This window comes from Hypoxylon trugodes (genome assembly GCF_022578975.1).
Source record: "Hypoxylon trugodes strain CBS 135444 unplaced genomic scaffold F4822scaffold_10, whole genome shotgun sequence".
Classification (NCBI taxonomy): domain Eukaryota; kingdom Fungi; phylum Ascomycota; class Sordariomycetes; order Xylariales; family Hypoxylaceae; genus Hypoxylon; species Hypoxylon trugodes.
Window position 1 is genome coordinate 1,209,169 of NW_026250025.1, and position 22,940 is coordinate 1,232,108.

Sequence of the window (22,940 nt, forward strand, 5' to 3'; positions counted from 1 at the left end):
GGGGGGGGGGGTTGGCTCCATGTTTCCGAAGGGAAGAAAAGAAAAATTACAAAGAAAGGCCTTTGTACGACAGTGGACCATGTGGTTGGACGGCACATAATTTTTTTTCTTTTTCTCTGTATGCAAGTTGCCCGCTCACAAACCCAGACTCCTGGGATGCGGACCAGGGCGCATTGGCGGTAACAGAAGAAATAATAATACAAAAGGACCCTTACAAAAACGTTTCTAGAAGGTTTCTGTAGTATCAGAGCATGTGGTTGCGGGTCTTGCATGTGGTGGTTTGTTAAGCTTGTTTCTATACTTAGTAGCAGATGTGGTGAGATGTGCATGGCCCGTACCCGCTCCCCTTTTACAAGGCTGGGATTGGTTGGGTGGGTAGGTAGGTAGGTTTTATGAAAGTGACGTGCATTTCGTGCTACATGGACGCGGGATGGTATTGTGTGTAGGTAGGTAGGTACTAGGCAAATCCTTCTCTTTCGAAAATGTATTAATGAAAGAAGAGAGATGAAAATTTTTCATGGCTTCTTTGTTGCAGTTCCTTTTCGGCCGGATTGATAGAATGTATGTATGGAAGGTTGGTTAGGGGTGGTAGTGGTATTGGAATGGAAAGGAAAGATAAAAATCGGTGGGAGTTGATGGGTGGTGGTAATCAAATGTGACGCTGCTGGTAGACTGGGACTGGGTGCTCCAATATTGCGACTTTGGCCTACATGTATTATGTGCGAGGGGAGAAGGCGGCCAATGATGGGGGGATTGGGGGGATAGGATGAGTCGAAGTGCATGTCGAATATGCAGTATGTAAGTAGTATTGGTAGAGATGACAGAGCGAACTTCTTTCTGTGTTTTCTTTCACTTGTTGTGGACTTGGATTTGGAATTGTAATGGAATTGGGGGAGGGGAGATGGGACGGTGGATGGTGGATGGTGTACCTTGCCCCCAGCCCTATAAGGTCTGTGTATTCCGTCTACTACTATCTGTGTGATAGGTACATTCGAAGCGCTGGAAACTACAGCCTCATAGGGCGGTACGTGATACAGGCGTGACAGGCTCGCAACGTGGTATATGCAAAGAATAAAGAAGCGGTTGAAAGGATGGGATGGGATGGCGGAGGGAATATCGTTCGAAAAATCGACGGGGAATAAACTGACTTGCATGGCCCGCTGATTACCGACTATTTTGGAGGCCACGACGGCGGCGGCGGTGATGGGTAGGTAATGCAGATTCCATGTCCTATTCTATTGTTCTATGAATCAAAGACAAGAATGAGCGTGGCTTGGTTCGATTCGATTTCGATTTCGGGACCGGACTACCGGACCCGGTGGGCAATTTTTATCAGCTCAATGGGAAAATTTCCTATTTTCCTACGTATTATTGCAACCTCGATTTGTCTTCGATCCTGTTCAGGGGTAGTGAACCAGTTCGATGGAAATGTCTTTTTTGTTGAAGATTTTTCTTTTTTCGTTCGTCTGATCTTGCCGCACTGCCGCTCCTGGGTCGCGACCCGATCCGTCGTTCGCGCGGTAGTTGAGATACTTACATTACATACATGCCTACACGTGTCGTACATGCCTTGCCTTACCAGACTAATTGATCCCATCCACAGTGTAGAAGGCTCGGCAACTGGGTTCCGGCCCTCGTCGTACGTGGCTCGGTGTCGTTGCCGGAAGTTATATCATGTTATTGTTCGGACGATTCTAGTGACCTGCATATCATTACCTGCAGCCACCGTCTAATGTAGATACTGTAGGTAGGGTACTTTTACAACTATGGTAGATGGCGGCCGCCACCGATATCAGACGAAAATCCTTCAAGAGCGGGGATCTTTTCACCAGGGAAGATAGTGAATATTCAAAATTCTTCATCTTCTAGAATATGTCTTGTGTGCATGTTAGTTAACTTGAACAGGTGATGATAATCCATCCCGCTGTTCCCCTATCTGCCTTGCTGACTCTCCGTGTAATGTCGATTACTTAATTAGGCGGGAGCTGAATATGTGAGAAGAACCCTTGAAAAGAAAGAAGAAAATTAAACCATGTCTAACATGTGGAAATGTCTCCATCGCGATGGAAACGAAAAAGGGGGGAGCCAATCGGCCCTACGATCATGAACAAGAGTCGCATGGAAAAGAAGAAAAAAATGGCGGAAAGGATTAATTAGTTTACTGCGAACAAGGAGGGCAAAATGGTGAGGTTGCAGTTTGTTGTTCCTTCAGGGCACGCCGTATTACGTAGGCGATGTGCCAAGCCCACAGCAATATTTCACTATCAGGGGTTCAGCTGTATGTAAGTGTCGTTTCTTTTGTCAGAATCTTACAATATATCCCCTGTCTTGCAAGGCTTTTTGATTATAGTCTGTATGTCATCGTAATCATCGTCATCGTTTATCGAAAATGGGGATTGTTCTATGGTTGTTCTGGAAGGAAACGGGTTAGAATATTACATACATGAATGACTATCTAGTCACCTAGTAGATAGAATATGTAGGCGTGTTCTTTTTGAAATGGGATTGTGACCTCTGCAGCTACAGGCGGTATGTATGTAATATTCCTGATAAGCAATGATCCATGTTGTAGCGCTGTAGCGCTGTCTCTCTTTCTTTTTTTCTCCAATACCAATACAACAATGCCTTCCCATGTAATCATATTAATCATACCAAGCATGAATGTTGAATTTTGTTAGGTTGAATCAGTAATGCACAAGTCCGCCAAAGATGATCATGTCTTCATTTAGTTATCCCTAATATCCCCCCTTTTCTCCTTGCCTTTACCAACTGAATAGTGCATTATTCATAGTTACTAACAAGCCCGTCTCGAATAACATAATACCCGCCCGAAGCGGTGGTCCGGATCGGAACAGGGCAAAATTAAAGCAATCAATATCATTCCAACATCCCGTCCGTCCATCCCATGTATTACCTATCGTATTATGATTCAAGGGTGGGTAAATTATGTTCTATCTCACTCTCGACCCTCTTGTCCCGTCGGCCGTTAATTCGGGCAAATTATGTTAGATTGGGGTAAATTAGCCCGCATAGGTGGTCGGATACGAGGGCTAATTGGCCAGAAACGGGAGAGCAAGGTGAGGATTTGCGGGAACGCACCGGTGGGTCTTGTTTCCTTTCTATAAATAGCTATTTTTAGCGTTTCGGCTCGGCTGTTGTGCATTGGGGTGGGAAAAAGGAATAGTTTAGTAGTTTAGTACCTAGGTAGTTTAGTTACACACGCACAAACCCGGGTCCGGGGGGGCCATGCCAAGGGGGGAAAACCAACCCAAGCCCACCTATCGCACACGTTCTTGGCCAGCCTTGCAACATTCCGTGCAGCACTTTCTGACAAGACAGATAATCCAATGACGAGCTGTTGCAGATGAAATCGAAATCTATTTTGTTGCTTTGGAAAAATGATACTTGATACTCCCTCGTAACTCTATCTAGCCCGGGCGCTTAACTATTCGTTTATTCGTTGTTCCTCTGTAGATATCGGCTCCGATTCGAAAGACTGCGCCGCCAAGTAACATGGGCAATGGATCCTACCATCGACATCTCTTACATTCTCACATTGTTCATCTCCAACTTGTTTGTCTATTACCCGATTTTGGCTTTCTGATCGTCTACCTTCTCGACCCGATTCGTCTTCCCTGTGTTACCGACTGATTGTAACAGCCCTACATACCCTCCACAACCTACAAGGCCTACATGACCTACATACAAATGTACCGAACCTACCTACTTACGCAAGTCATCAGCATACAGGTTGGTGCAGAAGATACTCGGCACCGAATAACAGTTCAGACACATCTTCTGCGCGCTTAGATCGATCGTTATGTTGTGTGAATGGTTGATCAAAGTTAGAAATGGTAGGCATTGGGGTAACAGTGATAACCGGGAATGTATCAATTCTCTTTTGTTGCGCTATGCGTTGCGGCTTCATCTCAACTCTATACTTCTTGATTATACATAGTATACTATACTACTTTACTAACTTGGCAAAGACTCGGACCGAGCGAAGTGATGTGTAGGTATACTATCGTTTGCTATAACCATGTCTGTCTCGTGGTTTTCTAAACTTGGAGATGCAGATCAATTAACAAACGACAGCATCTGCATGCAGAGCTTTTACAAATTGATAGTGTAGTACATTCTCACATAGATTTACAGTAAACCTGGAATAAAGTAATCTATGTAGCCAAGGAAGAGATGAGGGGAGTAAATGGTAAAAGGAGACTGTTCTGGGCTTTTTTTCTTTTTTTTCCCCAGATCCGGCGTTCGCAGATCTCCGCAAGGGTCCTTCTCACTACCGATATTATCCATATTGAAATTCGGAAGATGCTGCTACAAAAGTTTACGTACGTATACTACCTATTTGCAGATTTCGTATGTATCATGCCAATATGTGCCAAGAGAGGTGTCGTCCAAGACGTTACCTAGCCGCAATGGGATAATTATGTACGTTAGGAAGAGTAATATATGAGCGGTCGCATGTTTTTACGTCGTTGAGCCCCCTTTTAGCGAGCTAGGCGAGCGGCAAAATTTGAGAGTGCGGTAGTTTCAAGGAGACATCATAACGACGACACATGGCTTTAACGCCGTGGTACCACATTAGTTATTTGAGATTTTGTTTGATTCTGAAGGGGGGTTATCTTGTTCGAGAAGTGTAGGTGTAGGTTTTCATTTTCTAGTGAAGCCCCTGAAATTATACCACTTATAAACATGCATACAAATATCCGTTGATATGTACCACCTATACATATATTGATGGATGAGATGTATACAATGAGGCTCTTTTGAGTATAGATATACTTGATACATATCTAGATTTTATATCCAGATGTATATACTCACACCTACATGGCGTGGGTGGAAATGAATTGGGAAATGGCGGAGGGAGGAGTCGATCAATTTGGGGGCTGTTTCAAGTACTGAAACTATTCCGTGGATAAGGATCTTAGATAGACGGGCGACGGCAAATTGCGTAAAGATTATTGGTTTAAAGTGAATGAGGAAATGGCCAAGGAAGCTGTAATGGCGATCCGTCATGACGGGTAGCGAGAAAAATAAAATAAAATAAAATAATTAACAAACACTGTAGAATTAAATGTACTAGTACCATTACGTTTGTCTGAAGGCCATTGATCGATGTCGATATGTCCCGTGCTCGGATCGAATTGTTTATTCGGATCTCGATTTTTTAGTATCCTAGGGCTGGCAGCACATGTATCGAAAAAAGGGCTGTACAATGTAATGTACTTTTTGGAATACAAGACTTGACCTATTGTAGATGAGAGAACCTCTTTCTCTTCAAAAGAGGAAGACAAGAAACAAGTATTGTGCTCGTCTAAGCCACACGGGTCGAAATGTGTCCTGTGCCTGGGGTTAATCTGCCTGCCTTTGCGACCGTTGGTTTTTGCAGCCTCCGCCATTTTACCCATCAGTAAAAGTGTACTCGACAAACAATAGGCTGCAGAAGAGGCGGCCAAGGGCTATTGCTACTAACCAGGGGTACCCCCTGCTGGGTTCCCAGACTCGGTCGCGCTACACGCTAGGGCTGTTCTGCTAGACAGGTACAAACGTACTTGACAACTCAAAAACATTGAACAAAAACCATTGATTGAAGGAGAGGAGGGAAAAAAACTCGAAAAAAGCTCAGACCATCAGACTTACGTAAGGTGGGGATGTACAGTACTACACAATTGTACATACGTACAAGGTTCATTGCCCCCTGTACCTACCATATCTAGCGTACCTCACTACCTAGCGTGAGAGAAAACGTGCTACAATAATGGTGGAAATGTGGGGACATTAACGATTTAGGTAGCGGGCTAGGACGTTTCCGCTGCTAAGGAAAGGACCCTAAGGCAATAAAGGTAAAAAGACATGGGAAGGTATGGTACGTATATGTACGGTATTATGCGGTAAGTACTGGACTAGCAGCCCTGAAGAGACCCCGTTTCTTACCTTAGCCTTTCTTAGCTCTAGTCTCTTAGCAAGAAAGAGTTGTCCTGTCCCTCGAAAAGTGTGTGACACCATCCCCCCTTCCCCTCTGCGCTTTTCCTCCCCCCCCCAATTCCTTGAACCTTTCCCACTTTCTCTGTTTCTCCCGCACACACAAAAAAACTCGAGTGAACACGATACTGTCTATTATTAGAATCAACCACGCCAGATTCAGCCCCATCGTCCTGCAAGTCCCAAGTAGTGCACCACCGATTGATGTACTGTATTAATGTATATCTCGGGAAACTGATTGAGAAGAAAAAGAACGACACTTCCCGTCATTAAGTCAAGGTCTACATCTACATACATATAACATATACAACATACATAGTTGTGTGTGTGTAGAGGTGTATGTGTATGTGTATGCTGCAGCGTATGCGTATTTGTCTACAGAAGTGGCGTGTGCACAAATCGCATATATCAAATCCATACACCCATCCATCATCTCATCTATATCTATCGCAAAGCGCATCTCATCGCATCGCATCGCACCGTACCGTACCGCACACACGTACATATATAATAAGTGTGTACGGACGCAATACGTATATCAGATCCGGGCCTTGCTGATATTCATTATTACTTATTACTTATTACTTCGACTGCGCGACTCCACCGTCTTCCTCCTAACTTAACTTACCTTCACCTTATTTTTCCTTTCCTGCGTGGTGGATAATAAAGCCCGTTCAAATATCACCGGAGACCCGTACCAAATTTTAGGCCCGGCTATTCCTTCAACCTCTTTCTCTATTAACAACATTACCATTGTTGTTCTCTCTCTACCCTGTCTTCTTTCTTACCCTTGTCCTGCCCTGTCCTCTTGCCCTGCTCTGCCTTACCTTAACTACCTGACCACGTCCACATCCACGTCTACGTCTACTATCAAGTCCGCTTACTATATTCCGTCGTCCCACTCAACAAACAAAAAAAAAACGAGGGAAGAGAGAAACGAATAAGCCAACCAACCAACCCAATAATACCCTTAAGGTCCTTCAGCCCCCTTCACGTCAGATTAAACTCTTCAACCGAACAACCGGTCCCAATCCAGCAATATACCGTCGCCACTATTACTATTACTACTAGTACAACTGTCAACGACTTTTAGTTTGAGACCATTTCCCCGCTGGTGTTTACTTGTCAAATATAACCCTGCTTCCTATTCTTTCCATCTATCTATTCTTCCTCGCGGTCGGGGCCTTCAACGGCAAATCGCCTTTTCATGTCACTACCCGTCGCGTTGTCGCTATCCACCAAATCAAGGGATCTATCATAGACGTCAAGTTAAAAACAAAATCCTACGGGCAATTGGGAGGCGAAGCCTTATCGCTTACCAACATTTCTTCCTTTCTTTTTCCATAATACCCATTTCTCTATTCTTTTCATTTATCGCATATATACCCTACTATTTAGATCAAAATGGGACGGAGAAAGATCGAAATTAAAGCTATTAAGGATGACAGGAACCGCTCTGTGTAAGCTTGTCCTTGCGATCGAGGTTACTCGATTCTTTTCCCCGATTTCTCCCCGTCAACAGCTAATATGATTGTCAATACAGCACGTTCCTAAAACGAAAAGGTGGTCTATTCAAGAAGGCGCACGAGTTATCAGTACTTTGCTCAGTAGATGTTGCCGTATTCATCTTCGGCAGCAATAAGAAGTTATACGAATACTCATCAGGTGATATGCGAGATCTGATCACAAGATATCAATACGTTAGTATCACCCCATCTTCGCGTCAACCTAATTAATGCATGGACATTAACCAAAACAATAGCATGGCGGTCCGAACGAGCACAAAGGCCCACACGATTTCAACGGCGGCGATGACGACGACGACGAAGATGGCGAGGGCACACCTCCCCATGGCCATGAAGGCTCTGTCGAACCCCAGATGATTCCTCCCCATTTCCAAAACCAACCTGCCTTTACCCATTTAAGGCATCATACTCCATCCGCCTCGCCTCCCATCAATGGGATGCAGTTCGCGCCTCGAGGACATACACCCCAACCACAGATCGGCTCCAGGCCTTCGTCGAGAAACGATTTTCGCCGCGACCTACGCGTTCCACAACCAGGCGCCCAGCCAGTTGCCAACGGTTACGCGTATATGCCTCAACCTGCTATCTACAATCCACAAAATCAACCCGCTTATCCGCAACACGGACTCCCTCCGCCGGCACCAGGCCAGTTCCAATACGCTGCTGCCCAACAGCATGCCCAGGTACAAAGCTATATGGAAGAACAGCGACGCTCGTCGGTGCCTCCTAACTATCCTCCACATAGTGCTCCCCAGGGCCAACCTGCGCGTCCTTCTCCGCCACAACCTACACATCAGCTACCTCCACAACAGACTCCCCATATGTCCCCTCCGCAGCCGCCTTCTCAACATCTCGAGCCTCCACAACCGCCGCAAATGTCACAACAGGAACCGCAACCACCTGCGCCTATGGAACCGAAGCATGAATCCCTTCAAGAGAGAACCGGTCAACCCTTGTTAGATACAGCATCCGCGATCAAGAAAATGCCACAACGCAAACAGCACAGCATCTTCACTCCGATCGATGAGAACCGGTCGATTCTGTCTCAACATCTAGCCTCGTTCAACGCGGAACCCCGCATAAAAGATGATGGTAATCGATCGCAATCAGTGGACGTAGGTGCTGTTTCGCGAAATAAATCTGACTCATCTCCGCCTCTCCCACAACGTTCCAATACTTCTGGCCTGGCTCGCAACTCTATACCTACAATCCCCGAGACCACATTCACTCCGCCCTCTCGCTCAAACAGCTTGAAAGTTGGTGGTGGTGGCTCGCGACCAAGGCTAAAGGTTCAAATTCCCGAGGAGCAATCTGACGCTGGTAGCAATGCTGGTGATACAGGTACCTCTCCTCGCACAACAACCGATACAACTGCGCAATCAGCTCGCCGAAATGGTGTGGAAGGCCCTGGAGCTGGCGTTGTCCTCCCGCCTCCATCACCGTCAGCATCGGCGATGTTATCTGCGGGAGCCACCGGCCCACCGAATCCATTTGCAAGACCACATCCTCAAACTCAAAACAACAATATGAACATCGACACACCTGTCTCCGCTTTACCATCTAGGTTCCTCAATAACGAATTCTTGCCGAGTCCTAGCAGTTTTTATCCCGAGTGGAATTTTCGGGGCAGTGACAGCAACACCCTTCCGAGTCCTTTGAACTTCGCTACGCCGGTGGTAGGTTCGGGTCCTTCCTTTCTGAGGGACGATAATGGGCCCAACGCGGCTAAGCGAAAGAGTCCGGATATAACCGCCGGCCACGGCTCAGACGGCCCGGAGGGTGGAGAGCCCAAAAGGATAAGGGTTGACGGTTAGTGGCTCTATTCGACGTCTCGACTGCTGAGACTATCGAGTCACCTATATTCTATTCTGGTTCGATTTCTATTCACATTTTTATCGCAAAATGCGACTGTACAACATATTATGGAGAGCATCGGAGGGTACTTGCGTCTGGATCTCACGAAAAGTCACTGGATACCTCCTTTTCTTGCCTTCCATTTAGCATTTGCTGGCTCTAAAATCGACTTGCGGTGGATACGCTCATTTACGTTTTGCGCCATGCATTGTTTTTTATTCACTTCGTGGCATGGCGTGGCGCTTAGAGGCGTTTCATGATCATCTTTTCGTTCGGATATTTGTTTTTTACGCCATACTTGAAATTTTTACCGAATCCTCTGGAATTCTTATACGACGGAACAGCCCTTTACCGCCGCGATTACTTTTAGAGAGATGGATGGACATGACGAATGAGTAATGGGAATCTGTGATTAACTAAGGTCTTTTTTTATCGATCGCACACAACGCATTATCCCGGGGGAAAAGTTTTTCAAGATGGAACTGACACCGAATTGATTGATTTGATATTTGTGTTTTTGCTCGTTTTACCTGCTTTTGATCGAGATGACATGGGAACGGCGTTATAAGGATAAGGGACGAGATGGGATGAAGATGGGGAGAGCGAATCCAAATTAATTGGATTCGACTTTGTACACTATTCCGGAATTATTTAGAGATACCAGAGGTGGAATGAAGAACCACGGGGCATATGTTCACTACCTACATTCTTGATTTCCGCTATCTACGATCATTTTTGCCATGTGTCTTTTGTCCTATCTATTTTACTGATTTGGGATGATGTATTAGGTGTTGTTGGTTTGACTTTTTTTTTTAACAATCCTACATCCACCGACAACGTCGATGACGATAATCATTCACCTACTCGGATACCGTCGATGACTAGCGTCTACGCGTTACGCGATTGAGGTTGATTAGTAAGGGGCATACCATACCTAGGTTAGGTGTGACAACGCGAATCCTTCGTCCTGAGAAGCGAATAACCGATTACGGCGAGGTATACGTACATCAATACCTAGCTAGTGAGTCAGATAGATAGGTATAAGGCAGATCTGGATCTAGAAGTACGCCGCGTCAATACGTATGTTCGACTTTGTTGAGTGAGCTCGGTAAGCGAGCTTGCGTGTCTTGTTGTTTCATATCATTATCATCAACGTCGTCAGCATGTTTTTGGATCAGTAGGTAGGTATGTTTGAATGAATGAACGATCGACCTTCTTGATGTGATAGGTATACGAACGAAAGCGAACGTCGGTGCCGATCTGCTTTACCGGGACCGTGGCGAGGGGCTTGGCGGGTTTGAACCGCATGCGCGGGTTGTTGCTCGATTGGGTAGATTGGATGGCACGGAGGATGGGTATGAGGATGGGGAGGGTGGAAGGGGGGGTTAGGTAATATCTTTAATCTATACTAGGGAGGTATGTATGGTGTGATAGGGTATGGAGGTGAGAGGGAGGGAGGTGTGTCTGCCCTACCAACTAGCTAAGCTACTCTACATATAGGTACCACGTGCTTGGGAGCCACTGCCGCCGCCGCCGCCGCTCTTCCGCTGGGGAACGAGGTCTAGATCGAACTAACCACCCGGCTTAGCTTTCTTGGCTCCTCGGTGGGCGGTGGATGGTTGCTGAGGAGAGAACTTTACTTGTTTGTTGGTAGTGGGATAGGAGGAGCATTAAGGTGAAGGTGAGTAAATGGCCCCCAAACTTGTGCTTGGCTTGGCTATAGGATTGCGGTATATGTACCCGGGTGGATGGGTAGGAGTTAGGGAGATGGGTATAGAATAGCTGGTATAGGTTAGTTAGGTAGGTAGGTACATGGAGACATGTTTGATGCATTGCTTAGGATGTTATTTGTATATCTAGATACCTATGGATACGTACGTGAGTGAGACTTCGTATAAGAGAGCTAGATAGCTTACTAATATACGGGGAGTTGTCTATTTACCCCTGATAGGTTTATAATTCTTGTCTTGGGTCCTACCTACAACAGCTAGATGTGTTACGGACGACTTACCAGTTTGCTACCTATTTTTCTAACATGTCTAAGTACCTTCGAAGATGATAGGCTATTACATCTCATCTGCAGTGCCGGAAGTAGGATGAGATGAGACGATGTAGATGGATGTTCCCGTATCTAGTATGCATGTCGTGCATATAGGATTCTAGCTCGATATGAGTAACCCGGCAACTAGTTAGCTCGACATCAGCAGCCGGATGCGAGTGGATAGAAAACTAGGTGCAGATACGCGAATGAATACACCCAGTTCTGTGTACGACTGACTCGACTCGGACTCGGTCCGTAGGGCTGAGAGCTGAGGATCGAGCTAGCGTCACGCTAAGATCGGGTATGGCTCAGTGTCCTTCGGATCAGGCCTAGTTTCTTAGGTATGGCACACGGCACGTATCAGGTACGGACGAGAAGGTGGAGATATGACTCGGAGCTACGGACAAATTGCTAGACATTATAGACAAGCCACAAGCCACTTGTTTCATACCTCCGTATTCGGCGTGCTTTGCGGAAACCTGTTTCGTCGGTGGATGATTAAAGGTATACGGAGAATCGATATATAGCGTCAGTGGCTTGTCGTGGCTTCAGGTTTCGTACGACACCAACCCCCGTAATACATCGTAAAGCTGAAGTAATCGTAGAACGGGAAGGGAGTCCGGGTTTCTCCCTGAAACTACAAGACAGAAGTGAAAGCCGGATGGCGTATATCGGATAGGAATGATCTTTCTATTATTGCTGTCTGGATCCGTGTATCGCCTCAGCTGGGAATGGCACATAACGGCACACTCTGTTCTTCCACGATAAGACGGGGTTTGTCCGCACCGACGAGATGAATTCTGCCTTATCCTATTTTATGCCGTATTCTGCCGTGTCTATAATTCGATTGAGTAGAATATCGGCCATCTCCGCGGTTTGCTTGGTAGGTTATACGGACGATCTAGCAAGATGTCTCCTATAGGGACTATGTTATCTCCTGTCCGGCCATTCCTACCTCTGATCCACATCGCATCTAGACGAATTAGGCTTCCATCGCATCGCCACCACCGTATAGAATCCACATCGACGGGACTAGGCTATACGAGTGACTCAGGAGCAAGAGCTTCTAGCTATCGATGACTCCTTGGGCATAGGCACAGCGAATCATAGTAATATGATACAGACGTATGTGACACCCTGCTTTCTCCGGGGAGACTATGCTAACTGACTTATTGAGATATTCCAGTCCAATACGGGTCTATTTCTTGCCACTACAGCTACATGGTATCATACGCCCAGTATTACTCACCGGGCTTCTAAGGAACTCTGTAATCGGCAGATACGTATAATCTAAGAGGACACGGGAAACGCCACCAGGCGTGAAGTACATCGGCGAGCGGTGATGTACTTTGGTAAATTCTGCTTGAATTTGGGCTAAACTATCTTCCTAATTCGCTTCCTTGTTCGTATACCCGCGAACGATGTACCTCCTTAACAGTGGGTGATTTCGACGTGCGATGCCACAAAAAGAGTCAATGTAGGTAAGTGACGAATGGGAGCGCTGACTAATCTATTGTAACTTGGTATTCCATTTCCCTATGGACATAACTTGATGAACCGAGGGGCAATGATATATCTTATCTCATAATAGAGCGAAGCTTAACCCCCCTAGGCGCTTACACAAATCACTTATCGTAGGGGAATCACTATTGCGATGTGACGATATGTTGCTATTGAGATGATCCGTATCTACCGGAAAGCAGGCACATATTTACTTGAAGCTTGCATACGGGCCGCATCACCTCGACTCCTCTCCCCCCTTCCCCACAATCTTCGAGTTAAGTACTTGGTTGGTTGGCTCCTCGAACATATTGTATCGTAGAAATACCAGCCAGCTCAAAGACTAAAAAATCCAGCTTCGCCAAAAAGATCCCACCATCGAATCAAAACCCCCAAAATTTCAGAATAAAAAACGCAACAGCAGCAAAAAAATTAGAAAAAAAGCGCGATTGGCACCTTTCATCGAGTAAAGTACCTAGGTATCATCTCAACCCCCTATCTTCCTTCCATCTCAGTTGTTATTGTTATCCCCCCTTTTTTCTGTCTCGCGAATGGGTATATCCCACCCCCCTACTCGTCCATCGACTCATTACTCCCCAACTTGGAAAAAGAACATAGATAAGTTCGGAATCGAATCGGAAAACTCAGGATTAGGTTGCTTTGCTTTGCTTTGCTTAATGACATGTTTTGTTGATTTTATGTGTGCTAGTAATTGCAACAGCAGCCAAAGAAGCTCCAGGTCCATAACCAAGTTACATCCAGGGTTACTGTCGCCTTGCAACAATCTTGCTAAGAGACTTCGGTATTTGTTATCTTTCCGAGGCATTCCAACGGCAGTAGTGATCACCAGACGTTTAAAAACGTCCAACTCCAAATTAAGAAAACTAGATTCCAGTCTGGTCCTGGCCGCGAAAGAAACATGGGACTCCATGTTCTAAATGGTATCATTGAATTAGGAAAAAAGAACTCAAAGCCAGGCTTATTAACGAACATTCGGCGTCGTATGCGCCGAAAACTACTAGAGTAGAAGAATGCGCCCGAATCAAGCTCCGGGCGACGTGATGTAAGCGAATGCGTAATGCGGATACCCGTATTATTTCATAGTCAAATCGTCATTTAAAGCACCAACACTAGCGGCGGCCGTTCAAAGTCCCGGGTCCATTGGTACCCTCCATATTACCCGTTAACTCGGCAACCCTAGCCTTGATGCGAGCTACACGAGACTCGATAGCTGGAATATTGTTAGTGGCATGCTTACTACGCGCGGGGGTATGATCCTTACTCTCTTCACCACTGGTATCATCATCACCATCCGTCGTCTTGCTGTATGCACCCCGGCTCTGCTCCTCACTCTGTCGGGCCGCGCGGTCAGCGGCATTTCTCCTGATGGCAGCCCATCGGTCCTGCATGGGAACACTTGGTGATGGAGCACCCTCCTCGTCATCATCTTCCTCGTCGCGATGGTTGTTACTAGGATGTCTAGCAATCGGCGGCGGCGCGGCGGAGTCAACGCTCTGATCTTCATCAGGGACAAAGGCGGGCTGATCTAGTAGAGGACCTTGGTCGAAGCGAGAGAACTCCTGATGGGCCTCTGCAGCATCCGCAGTGTCGACGCGAGATAGGTTGTCGTCGACGGATTGGTCATATTGTTGCCTACGAGGTGTTGGGGTTACCGGTGTCTGTATCGGTGTCCTATCATCTGCGCGCGCAGCAGGAGCCTGGGAGGCAGTATCCGCTGGGGATAGAGGAGACACAGGAGCTGGCTCTGAGGGAACGGGCTGTGGCTTCTCTGCTGGTGGCGCTGGAGCTTGTGCTGCTGCGGGAGCCTGAGAAGCGTCAGCAGCTAGCATGGTGTTAACATCAGCAGCGGCATTCTCAGGCAACTTGGATTGCCGATTTTTATTTCGGCCAAATAGCTTTCGGAAGCCACCACCGGTCTTCTTCTCGTCCTTATGAAGCTTCTTGTGCTTTTTGCTGTCAGGGCTAGTTGGCTCAGGAGAAATCATATTTTCTCGAGCCGCATCTAAGCTCTGTTCGTCACGGGGTGGAGGAGGCAATGGGGAGTCTCGGCCCGCGGGTTCCACACGCTCAGCAGGGTGAACTCGTTGTGGTGCTTCGGGTTTCTTCTCCGGAACCGGGGCCGGAACTGGAGCTGGAGCCGGAGATTTCTGCTCGGGTTCAGGTGAAGTTGGAGCCACAGCCGGGGTTGGGTCACGTTCAGCAGCCTCTGGCTGAGGGCTGTCGCCGTTTGTGTGTCCGTTTGTGCCGGGATGAGCTGGCATTTGAAGCGAAGTCTGAGATATACCACGACCAGCGAATGCGTTGCCAAGATACGCCTCGCGGATAGCCTCCTTGTCATATTTGTTCGCCCACTTCATAGCCGGTGACGCGGCGTTAACAACACCTGGCTGCAAAGTGAGGATACTGGTTGTCTTCTCTCTCATCACGTCGGCGTCCGTACGCCCACGTCGTTCTGCCTTAACCCCTAAGCGCTGTTCTTGCTGCTGCTTAGCTTGAAGCTTTTGTGCAGCTGCCTGAATTTTCGCGTGCTGGTCCGGTCCTATGCTAGTCTTGCTCATCCCAGCACCTGTAGAAGCACCAGGGTTCAAACGGTCGTTTTTGTCCGAGGCTGCTTTGGTGGTTGACTTGCTACGAGAAACACCTCTACCACGCCTCGTCCAACTAAAGAAGCCCTTTTTCTCTGCAATGTAGGCACCAGCATCGGGTTCCGGCGCAGCTCCCTTTACCATCTCCTCCATTACGAGCCATCGGCCTTGGCGAATGACTGTTTCAATGATAGAACATCTTCCGAATGCAGACTTACGTTCTGCGGTCTCCTCAGGCGCCAAACTACTCATCCACACCCACCAGAATGCATCATCGAGGTCGAATTGGGTGATACTAGCCAGCTCACCAGGCTCTAGATGACGGTCGCTTTCCAGTCGTGGTCGATGCGATTGTGAGCTCCGTTGCCTCACAGTCGTTTCGATGGGTGGTAAGATCTTATCCGGCGGTAGTAAGAGATTCGACGGACTATTCGGCGCATCATCGACGAAACCAGATGATAAGAAGTCTGCCCACGAAGGTGTGGTCGGTCTTCCGAGGTTTCCACCCGAGGCGGGAGTAGTTCGTAATCCACGGGGGTTTCGAGCTTGGTTCAATTTAGTAGAATCGTCGTCTTCGTCCTCTTCTTCTAAGGTGTCACCGAAACCAATATCTTCGAATCGCGACCAGGAGGCATCACGTAAACTTGTAGAATGTTTCGAGCTAGAGACTTGAGATTGGTTCGCCAGAGATATCGCCTTAAGAACTCTGCGGCATTCCTCAGTCAATGCTTTCACAGGGTCCTCGTATTCGGAAAATTCTCGAAGTGCCCGATCCTCATCGCGATATTGGAAGTGATTAGCACGACGTAGAAGCGCAAACGGTGTTGGTGACACAGTGTCGACAATCATAACCACTCTGTATGTTGACGACATCAACAATGATGGTGTTTGCGGGGGATACTCGGTTTCCTGCAGCAACTTCTGCAGGGACATGGGGAGCATCGAGATACCTGCGCGGGTTTGCTGGGGAGATAAGGACCTCAGATAAGCGAAGAATAGATGGCTCGTTGCATCCGCAGCACTAGGATTCATTAGCGAAAATGATATAAATTCGATTTGGGGTCGTGCTAACCTCAACCAAGTTTTGTATCCTCCATCGAAACCACTGCCATTGTCTTTATGCTCAAAAGCCCACCACGCCGCCATACGAGACAGCTTACGTCCGCTGAAGCCATTGGATTTGCCATGAGCTGCGATGGCTGAAAGTAGGTCGAAGTAATCGAATATGATGTGGGATCGCGCTTGATTTTCGACACTTAACGGAATGAAAGTCGAGAACGAGTCACGAGCCATGCTCGAGTCTATGCCGCAAGCCACTTTTTTAGTTTGTATTCCTTAGGTGTTTGCGGAATGGTTTGTCATACCTTGTTCTCCAACTTTGAATAGTTCGTAGGCGTCCCAGCCTACAATTCCACCTTGTAATCTGCTCCAACACCATTTTAAAACGCCCGCAATAACCTGAGATTACGTCAATGATAAGATCTTCAACTGGCGCGCTTTGTCATGGTAACACGTACCATAGGCTCCGTCATCCGCAGCTCCTGTGCGAGCGCTTCGCCATGTAAGTTTTGATTTTCATCGAAGAAGTGGCGGATGAAAGTGCGCACGGCGCTAGGGTCAGAAGTTGGACGGAACGGTAAGAGAAGGAAGGGAAGATCGAGAGCTACACGTTGCGAATGGGTTAGCTTGGAGTGGCGAAGGTAAGAGGAAGGAATATCTTATCCGTACCCCGGCCTTTGAGCTCATCTGTACATCGTTTTATTAGATCTTGGACTTCCTCGGGTTCTATCGTTGTTCGCGTATACGCATCTTCCCAGCGCGGTTTGCTGGGCAATTGGTGCGCCAGGTCATCGAGGTTGGCATTCTTCTTAGGCTTAAGTCTGGATGAGCCATCTTTACCCCTTATTCGAGCGAAAAGGCTCGGCATAGTGATTGGTAGATTTGAGGTCGGTAATCGGTATCGAGAAAAAAAGAATTCCGGGACAGCACCACGTAAATCGAAGACGGGAAATTGAAAGTGGACAGTTGAGATTTGGCACAGGCTAACGCATGAGATGTGTAAAGAGGAAGACTTGACCAAGTTGCGCCAGCGGAGTGTGGGGGTTGGGTATCAAGTAATAAGTAATAATATCGAACAAGTATTGCCAACGGGGTTTGAACTTGTTCGACCCGGGTATTGATTTGAGATATTCTCTTTCTTGGTTGGTAGGAGCTCACTAAAGGGGGGAGAGAGAACCACAACCTTGATAAGGAACAATAGAGAGAACGTAGAAAAATAAAATAAAATCAAACGATTAGAATTGAAGACTTCACGGATTGTGCACGAAACGGCAAAACGAAGGGTATCAAAGATGCATGCATGAGGAAGAGAAAAAAAAGTTCAAAAAGGTTCCAATCGCAAAGAAGAAAAAAACAATAATAATAATTAAGGGGCGGCCCAAACTTCGACGAGGATAATTGATAGGATCAAGGAAGTCAGTCGTCGGTCCTCGCTGCTCCCCAAATCTCAGAGTGCTACTGCTAGTTGGTAATGTAGACAGGTACCTTTACCTCTAAGCTGGCGGGCTGGTTCGATATACATTAGCGTAACTGCTTAGACTATCTTCTTGGGGAATAGCGCCGTGAAGGGAGATTATTTTAGTTCTGTTTTAATGCTGGCTCGCTAGGTAGGCGCTGCTGGTTTCAAGGATCAGGATTGGTTATCTGTGTGCTGGGTCCCGGCTTTGTGTGGAGAAAGATGAAGCAGGGGCGCATTGGTCAACGTGGTCAAGGCACCGTTACCTTGAGGTACCCTGGTACATGTATCGAAACCAGACTAACTTCAGGTACCTTAATGTCACTTTCCTGCTCTGGAGGGGTATGAAGGTACATTCGCAGCTTCGCGTCATTATTTCAGAACTCTAATTTATATTGCAGGGCGGGAAGTGGTGAACCGGGTGCCGCCACGGTCAGACTTTTTGCGTTATCTCTCGCGAGAAGAACCGTTGTTCGTTAAATGTAAGAAACCGAGCCGAACTCAACCTCTATTTTTCAACCGTAATTATATACATACGTATATACATCACTAACAGTCTAAATACTTTTAAGTTAGAGTTGCTCGCTTCATCTAAGAATGTATGATTCCTGCAAGCGTACGCAGGTAATAAAAGCTAATGTTCCACTTGTGTCTCTTGGATTTTATTCTTTTTAATTCTTTTTTTTCTCCCCTCGGTCTGGCTCATCTGCGAACTTCCATGTTTGCCCTATCACTAGTTCGAAAACCAAGACCACATCTTTTTCAAACTAGACCAGGTAAGTACCAACTCATTGGTAAATTGATTATTAGCTCAGTTTCGCTTCATTGGAAATATTTCGTCTAGACAGAAAATTATTATGTCAGACATGACTTGACGATAGCTTCATTTTGAGACACCAATACCCTTCGAGAAGCATCCGATGTTGTGGTTTGCCAATCCTGATTCCATTCACCGCAAATCACTAACCACTACGGATATTTATACCACCTAAGCTAACATCGATCGGCAATAAACCCGATTCCAATTCTGCAGCATAACATGCGTAAGATGCGAATATGAATATGTAAGTAAAGACGGGGTCGAACATTATCGGAGCACCATCGGCAGTTCTATATATCCAGTGCCACCTCAAATGTCACCATCTTCCGGATTCATCCAACACACGTTACCTAACACCCCTTTTTCGTCGTTTGGATTTGGATTCGGTCTAGACTCAAGTCCTGTTAGTAACCGTGTTCGTGCTGTGCAACAGCTCCTACTGAAACAACAAAAACGAACATGTACGCCGGTATAATTATAAAAATGTCGACTTCCCGGTCTATCGAAATACGTCGTCGTTGATGATACCCAGTTATTGGCGGTTATTAATCATTGACTGAGATAAATGATTCAATAAAATGCCAAGAGAAAAACTATCGCCCGCCCCCTTTCCACTCGTCTAGGTTCATTATTCTAAAGGCGTCGAGCCTGCATGAGCACAACTCATCGTTCGGAATTTGATGCCAATTAATTCACGAGAACCATTGGGTCCTGCTCGACCAGTCACTTTTACGGACTAGGGTTTAGATGAGTTGGCAAAATGTGGTGAGGTCACCAACCAAGGAGAAAGCCTGATTTGGACGGAGCCGACTGCAAGCCATTGGTGCAGCACCGTTGCATACTATTGGCATCCCGGACTTGGGACGTGTCCTGCACTGACAGATTGACCGCGATTTTTCGCGTCCAATGGTAGCCGACATTGGGCTCCAATGAACATCGCGGAATCCAGGGATTGGTGGAATGCTAGATGCGCTATCTTTTCCCCAAACTACATATAGGTATCCATCCATCCTATCTGATTATTATACAGTTCATCTCGTGGAACGACTGACGCCAAAGGATGACGGAAAACGGAATCCCCCAGAATCTTGAAACTGGTCATGCTCTTAAGCCCCTCGGAGTCTAGAGAACGCCACTTTCCGGATTTGTACTAAAGTACATAATCGACGATTCAGGATGACACATCTCGAAAGTATCTAGGTACAAAGTTCGACAAAATGGAGTGGTGTGCAGGTGTGTGGCACGCCTTGCATATGGAATCCAGGGGACCAAGGGACCTGCATGTTTAGCGTATGATCTTGTCTTGAAGTATTACCACCCGGAACTACGATGACCCCAGCAGACATGCCAACTCTCGTCTTACTTGACGGACTGACGTGTTCGCAGAAAGCCCTTCCAGGATAGTCAAGGTAGAGTTACTAGGAATATTCCGGGGATCAATGATCACCTACGTGAGAAAATATTTTATAATGATTTAGGAGTTCCTGGTAATCGCAGCTTGATGACAAACGGAATGCCTATCCCGTCTCACAATACGACGACGGTATGTAACGATATATGTGGGGCAATTAGATCTACCATCTCCGGCTCCCGAGACAGCGAGACGGTTCCTTCGACAGCCTTGTCATGTCTTGATGGAGCCAAATTTGATAATACCTTACTTGATAATACCTTACCTCTCTCAAATCCTGGCAGCCTTGTGGATAACCATTTATCAGCAAAACGTGAAGCATTACAGCATCAGGTTGTCGCAGATCAGTTCATGCGCCAAGAACTTGATGGTGTCATGGGCACTGAGCATTTGTACATCTTGGTTCCGATCTCTTGAACTGCTGGGTCACTTGCCCACTCGTTTCTGCTGGTCACCTCTGGCATCAATAACCGGGCTCAGCATCGCAGATCCATTATGGGCAGTAGTGTCGTCGTCCCAGTGAGATACCGCCATGCTTAATTAATGGAGCATTAGATAAGGTCCATTTTGAAACATGATCTCCTCGTTTCAATGTCCGACTCGACCAAGGTCGGGGAATTGTACACCCCGAGGTTATAGATGATGCCTTGACAGGTTTTTATCAAATACACAAGTGGAACACTAATCTTGTTGTACGATCCCTTCACAACTTTGTATTAGGTTGGTTGTTGCTCGACCTCATCAACTTATAGCTTACGATGCCTAACGTTACACAAAATTCAACTCATTCACAGTCATGCCAACAAGCAGAGATAAGTTGATGCTGAACATTAGAACAATCTTGATAGCACTCCGGATATAGAAATCGTCATTTTATACCAAGACTTATACAATTTAGCCAGCTATTACTCATTTACACTGTACCACTTCTTCCTAAGGGCACTTTTTTGTTATACCTGTACAATCTTGACATGCCAGTGGCTAATGCCTTGCCTATCCATCCATCCATTTACACCGCACAACGCCGAGCAGTAACACGACGAGGGCGAGAAACACCCGAACGCCTTACCCTCAAACCCTCAAGTAATGTACAATAAACTAGGTAGGTGACTCAATCCGACTCATCACCATCTTGCGTCTTTGCGGTTCCTTCCTCATCCTCTTTCTGCAGGACCTTGCTCTCCTCCTCACCCTTCTCTTCAACCTCACCTACAGCTACAACGGGCGTAGTATCATCCTCATCCTCTCCCTCCTCACCTTTCTTCTCTTCCTCCAGCTTCTTAAGCACCTCCTTCTTAGCCTCAGCATTAGGATTTAAATCCCAATCAATAACGCCATCCTCACCATACCTCCCCTTCAACCACTCATTCGTAGCCTTAAAGTGTCCACAATCGAAGAATCCCCGCGACGCGCTCAACGGACTCGGATGCACGCTCTTCAATACCAAATGTCTATTCGTGTCCACCTTAACAACACGTTTTTGCGCCGGCGAACCCCAAGCTAGGAACACGACTCCGCGTGTGCGTTTCTGCGCTACGAGATCGATTACTTTCTGCGTGAAAGCTTCCCAGCCCCGTTTTGAATGCGAGTTTGCGTCGTGCGCGCGGACGGTGAGGCAGGTGTTTAGCATTAGTACGCCGCGCTCTGCCCACGGGGTTAGGAGACCACCGTTATTGGGGGGCGGGACGAAGGTTGGGTAGTCTTTTTTCAGCGCGATGTACATGTTTTTTAGGGATGGAGGGGCTCTTGTTGGAGGGCGGACGGAGAAGGCTAGGCCGTGGGCTTGGTTGAAGTTGTGGTATGGGTCTTGCCCTATGATTACGACTTTTACTTTGTGGAAGGGTGTGTGGCGGGACCTGTGGGTAAGTTGTTAGGAACAGCAATTGGAAGAGGTACAGGAAGTAGACATACCATGAGTAAACGTCTTCCCTCGGCGGGAATACTTTCTTCCCAGCTTTAACCTCGCTCTCGAGGAACTTCTTCAGTTCGATGAATTCAGGTTTGACGATCTCATCCTTGAGATGGGCTAGCCATGATGGATCAAGAGTCTGGATCTCGAGCTGGAGGTGACGCTTCTGCTCTAATGTTAAACCAGCTACCCACTTCTCCTTATTGAACTTTAAGGCGGGCGCTTCGGGTTGCGAGCTTCCGGGTCCTTTCCCAGAGGGTGAGGAAGCAGGTGCATTCTTAGGAGCACCGAAGAATGATGTTATGCTCGAGTTTACTTTGGGCTTCTTGTTCGAGTCGGAGGGTGAGAGGGCATTATCGCCCTTGCGCTTTTGTGAAGACATTGTGTAGAAAGTTCTGGATGTGAATTTGATTAGAAACTGCAATTGCAGTTCCAATTGTATGTATGAAGACCGAGGTCGTGGTCGAGGTCGAGCTAATAATCGACTGAAATCCCACGTCGGAAGGTGTCGTAAATGACGTAGCGGATGCAGCGTGAATGTTTTTCTTATTCCTATAAATTCGTCTAGAATGAGACAATTTAATAGAAAAAGAGGTATAATCGAAGAATTAATTGAACTATAGAATTGTGAGAAATTCTGATTATTAAAAAAGATCGAAAGGTTGTCCTAGGTTAAATAGGTGGGCGCGTTATTAGAGACGCGACGCCCTAGAAAAACCCCTTAACGCGAAATTTGATGCGCGTAAAGTGGCTTGTGC

The 22,940-nt window shown here is 46.8% G+C and overlaps 5 protein-coding genes across 5 annotated transcripts; 2 read left to right on the plus strand and 3 right to left on the minus strand.

Annotated features, from left to right (window-relative positions):
• Positions 1-5: 5 nt before the first annotated feature.
• F4822DRAFT_418486 (uncharacterized protein) lies at positions 6-1,611 on the minus strand. Its single transcript, XM_051459534.1, has one exon. The coding sequence runs from the start codon at positions 1,152-1,154 to the stop codon at positions 516-518; it is 639 nt and encodes a 212-aa protein (XP_051309827.1). The 5' UTR covers positions 1,155-1,611; the 3' UTR covers positions 6-515.
• A 257-nt stretch (positions 1,612-1,868) lies between these two features.
• Positions 1,869-3,081, plus strand: F4822DRAFT_418488 (uncharacterized protein). Its single transcript, XM_051459535.1, has one exon. The coding sequence runs from the start codon at positions 2,235-2,237 to the stop codon at positions 2,445-2,447; it is 213 nt and encodes a 70-aa protein (XP_051309828.1). The 5' UTR covers positions 1,869-2,234; the 3' UTR covers positions 2,448-3,081.
• Positions 3,082-6,955: 3,874 nt separating this feature from the next.
• F4822DRAFT_59542 (uncharacterized protein) lies at positions 6,956-9,476 on the plus strand. Its single transcript, XM_051463710.1, has 3 exons — positions 6,956-7,460; positions 7,544-7,700; positions 7,763-9,476. The coding sequence occupies exons 1-3, from the start codon at positions 7,405-7,407 to the stop codon at positions 9,338-9,340; spliced, it is 1,791 nt and encodes a 596-aa protein (XP_051309829.1). The 5' UTR covers positions 6,956-7,404; the 3' UTR covers positions 9,341-9,476.
• Positions 9,477-13,955: 4,479 nt separating this feature from the next.
• Positions 13,956-17,633, minus strand: F4822DRAFT_59568 (DUF1708-domain-containing protein). Its single transcript, XM_051463711.1, has 6 exons — positions 17,256-17,633; positions 17,045-17,190; positions 16,892-16,985; positions 16,600-16,828; positions 14,204-16,548; positions 13,956-14,152 (listed from the first exon to the last, which is right to left on the minus strand). Exons 1-6 carry the CDS (start codon positions 17,452-17,454, stop codon positions 14,052-14,054), a joined length of 3,114 nt encoding a protein of 1,037 aa, XP_051309830.1. The 5' UTR covers positions 17,455-17,633; the 3' UTR covers positions 13,956-14,051.
• A 3,446-nt stretch (positions 17,634-21,079) lies between these two features.
• On the minus strand, positions 21,080-22,914 carry F4822DRAFT_59604 (uracil-DNA glycosylase). The gene is made up of 2 exons (XM_051463712.1): positions 22,185-22,914; positions 21,080-22,129 (listed from the first exon to the last, which is right to left on the minus strand). The coding sequence occupies exons 1-2, from the start codon at positions 22,562-22,564 to the stop codon at positions 21,385-21,387; spliced, it is 1,125 nt and encodes a 374-aa protein (XP_051309831.1). The 5' UTR covers positions 22,565-22,914; the 3' UTR covers positions 21,080-21,384.
• Between the last annotated feature and the right edge of the window lie 26 nt (positions 22,915-22,940).

Coding starts and splice junctions, on each gene's coding strand:
- F4822DRAFT_418486 (XM_051459534.1), bottom strand. CDS start 1,154: ATGCAAGTCAGTTTATTCCCCGTCGATTTTTCGAACGATATTCCCTCC.
- F4822DRAFT_59568 (XM_051463711.1), bottom strand. CDS start 17,454: ATGCCGAGCCTTTTCGCTCGAATAAGGGGTAAAGATGGCTCATCCAGA. Junction 17,191..17,255: donor AGATGAGCTCAAAGGCCGGG/GTACGGATAAGA, acceptor CGCAACGTGTAG/CTCTCGATCTTCCCTTCCTT. Junction 16,829..16,891: donor ATTCAAAGTTGGAGAACAAG/GTATGACAAACC, acceptor CTTGCGGCATAG/ACTCGAGCATGGCTCGTGAC.
- F4822DRAFT_59604 (XM_051463712.1), bottom strand. CDS start 22,564: ATGTCTTCACAAAAGCGCAAGGGCGATAATGCCCTCTCACCCTCCGAC. Junction 22,130..22,184: donor AGGGAAGACGTTTACTCATG/GTATGTCTACTT, acceptor ACTTACCCACAG/GTCCCGCCACACACCCTTCC.
- F4822DRAFT_418488 (XM_051459535.1), top strand. CDS start 2,235: ATGTGCCAAGCCCACAGCAATATTTCACTATCAGGGGTTCAGCTGTAT.
- F4822DRAFT_59542 (XM_051463710.1), top strand. CDS start 7,405: ATGGGACGGAGAAAGATCGAAATTAAAGCTATTAAGGATGACAGGAAC. Junction 7,461..7,543: donor GATGACAGGAACCGCTCTGT/GTAAGCTTGTCC, acceptor TTGTCAATACAG/CACGTTCCTAAAACGAAAAG. Junction 7,701..7,762: donor TGATCACAAGATATCAATAC/GTTAGTATCACC, acceptor CCAAAACAATAG/CATGGCGGTCCGAACGAGCA.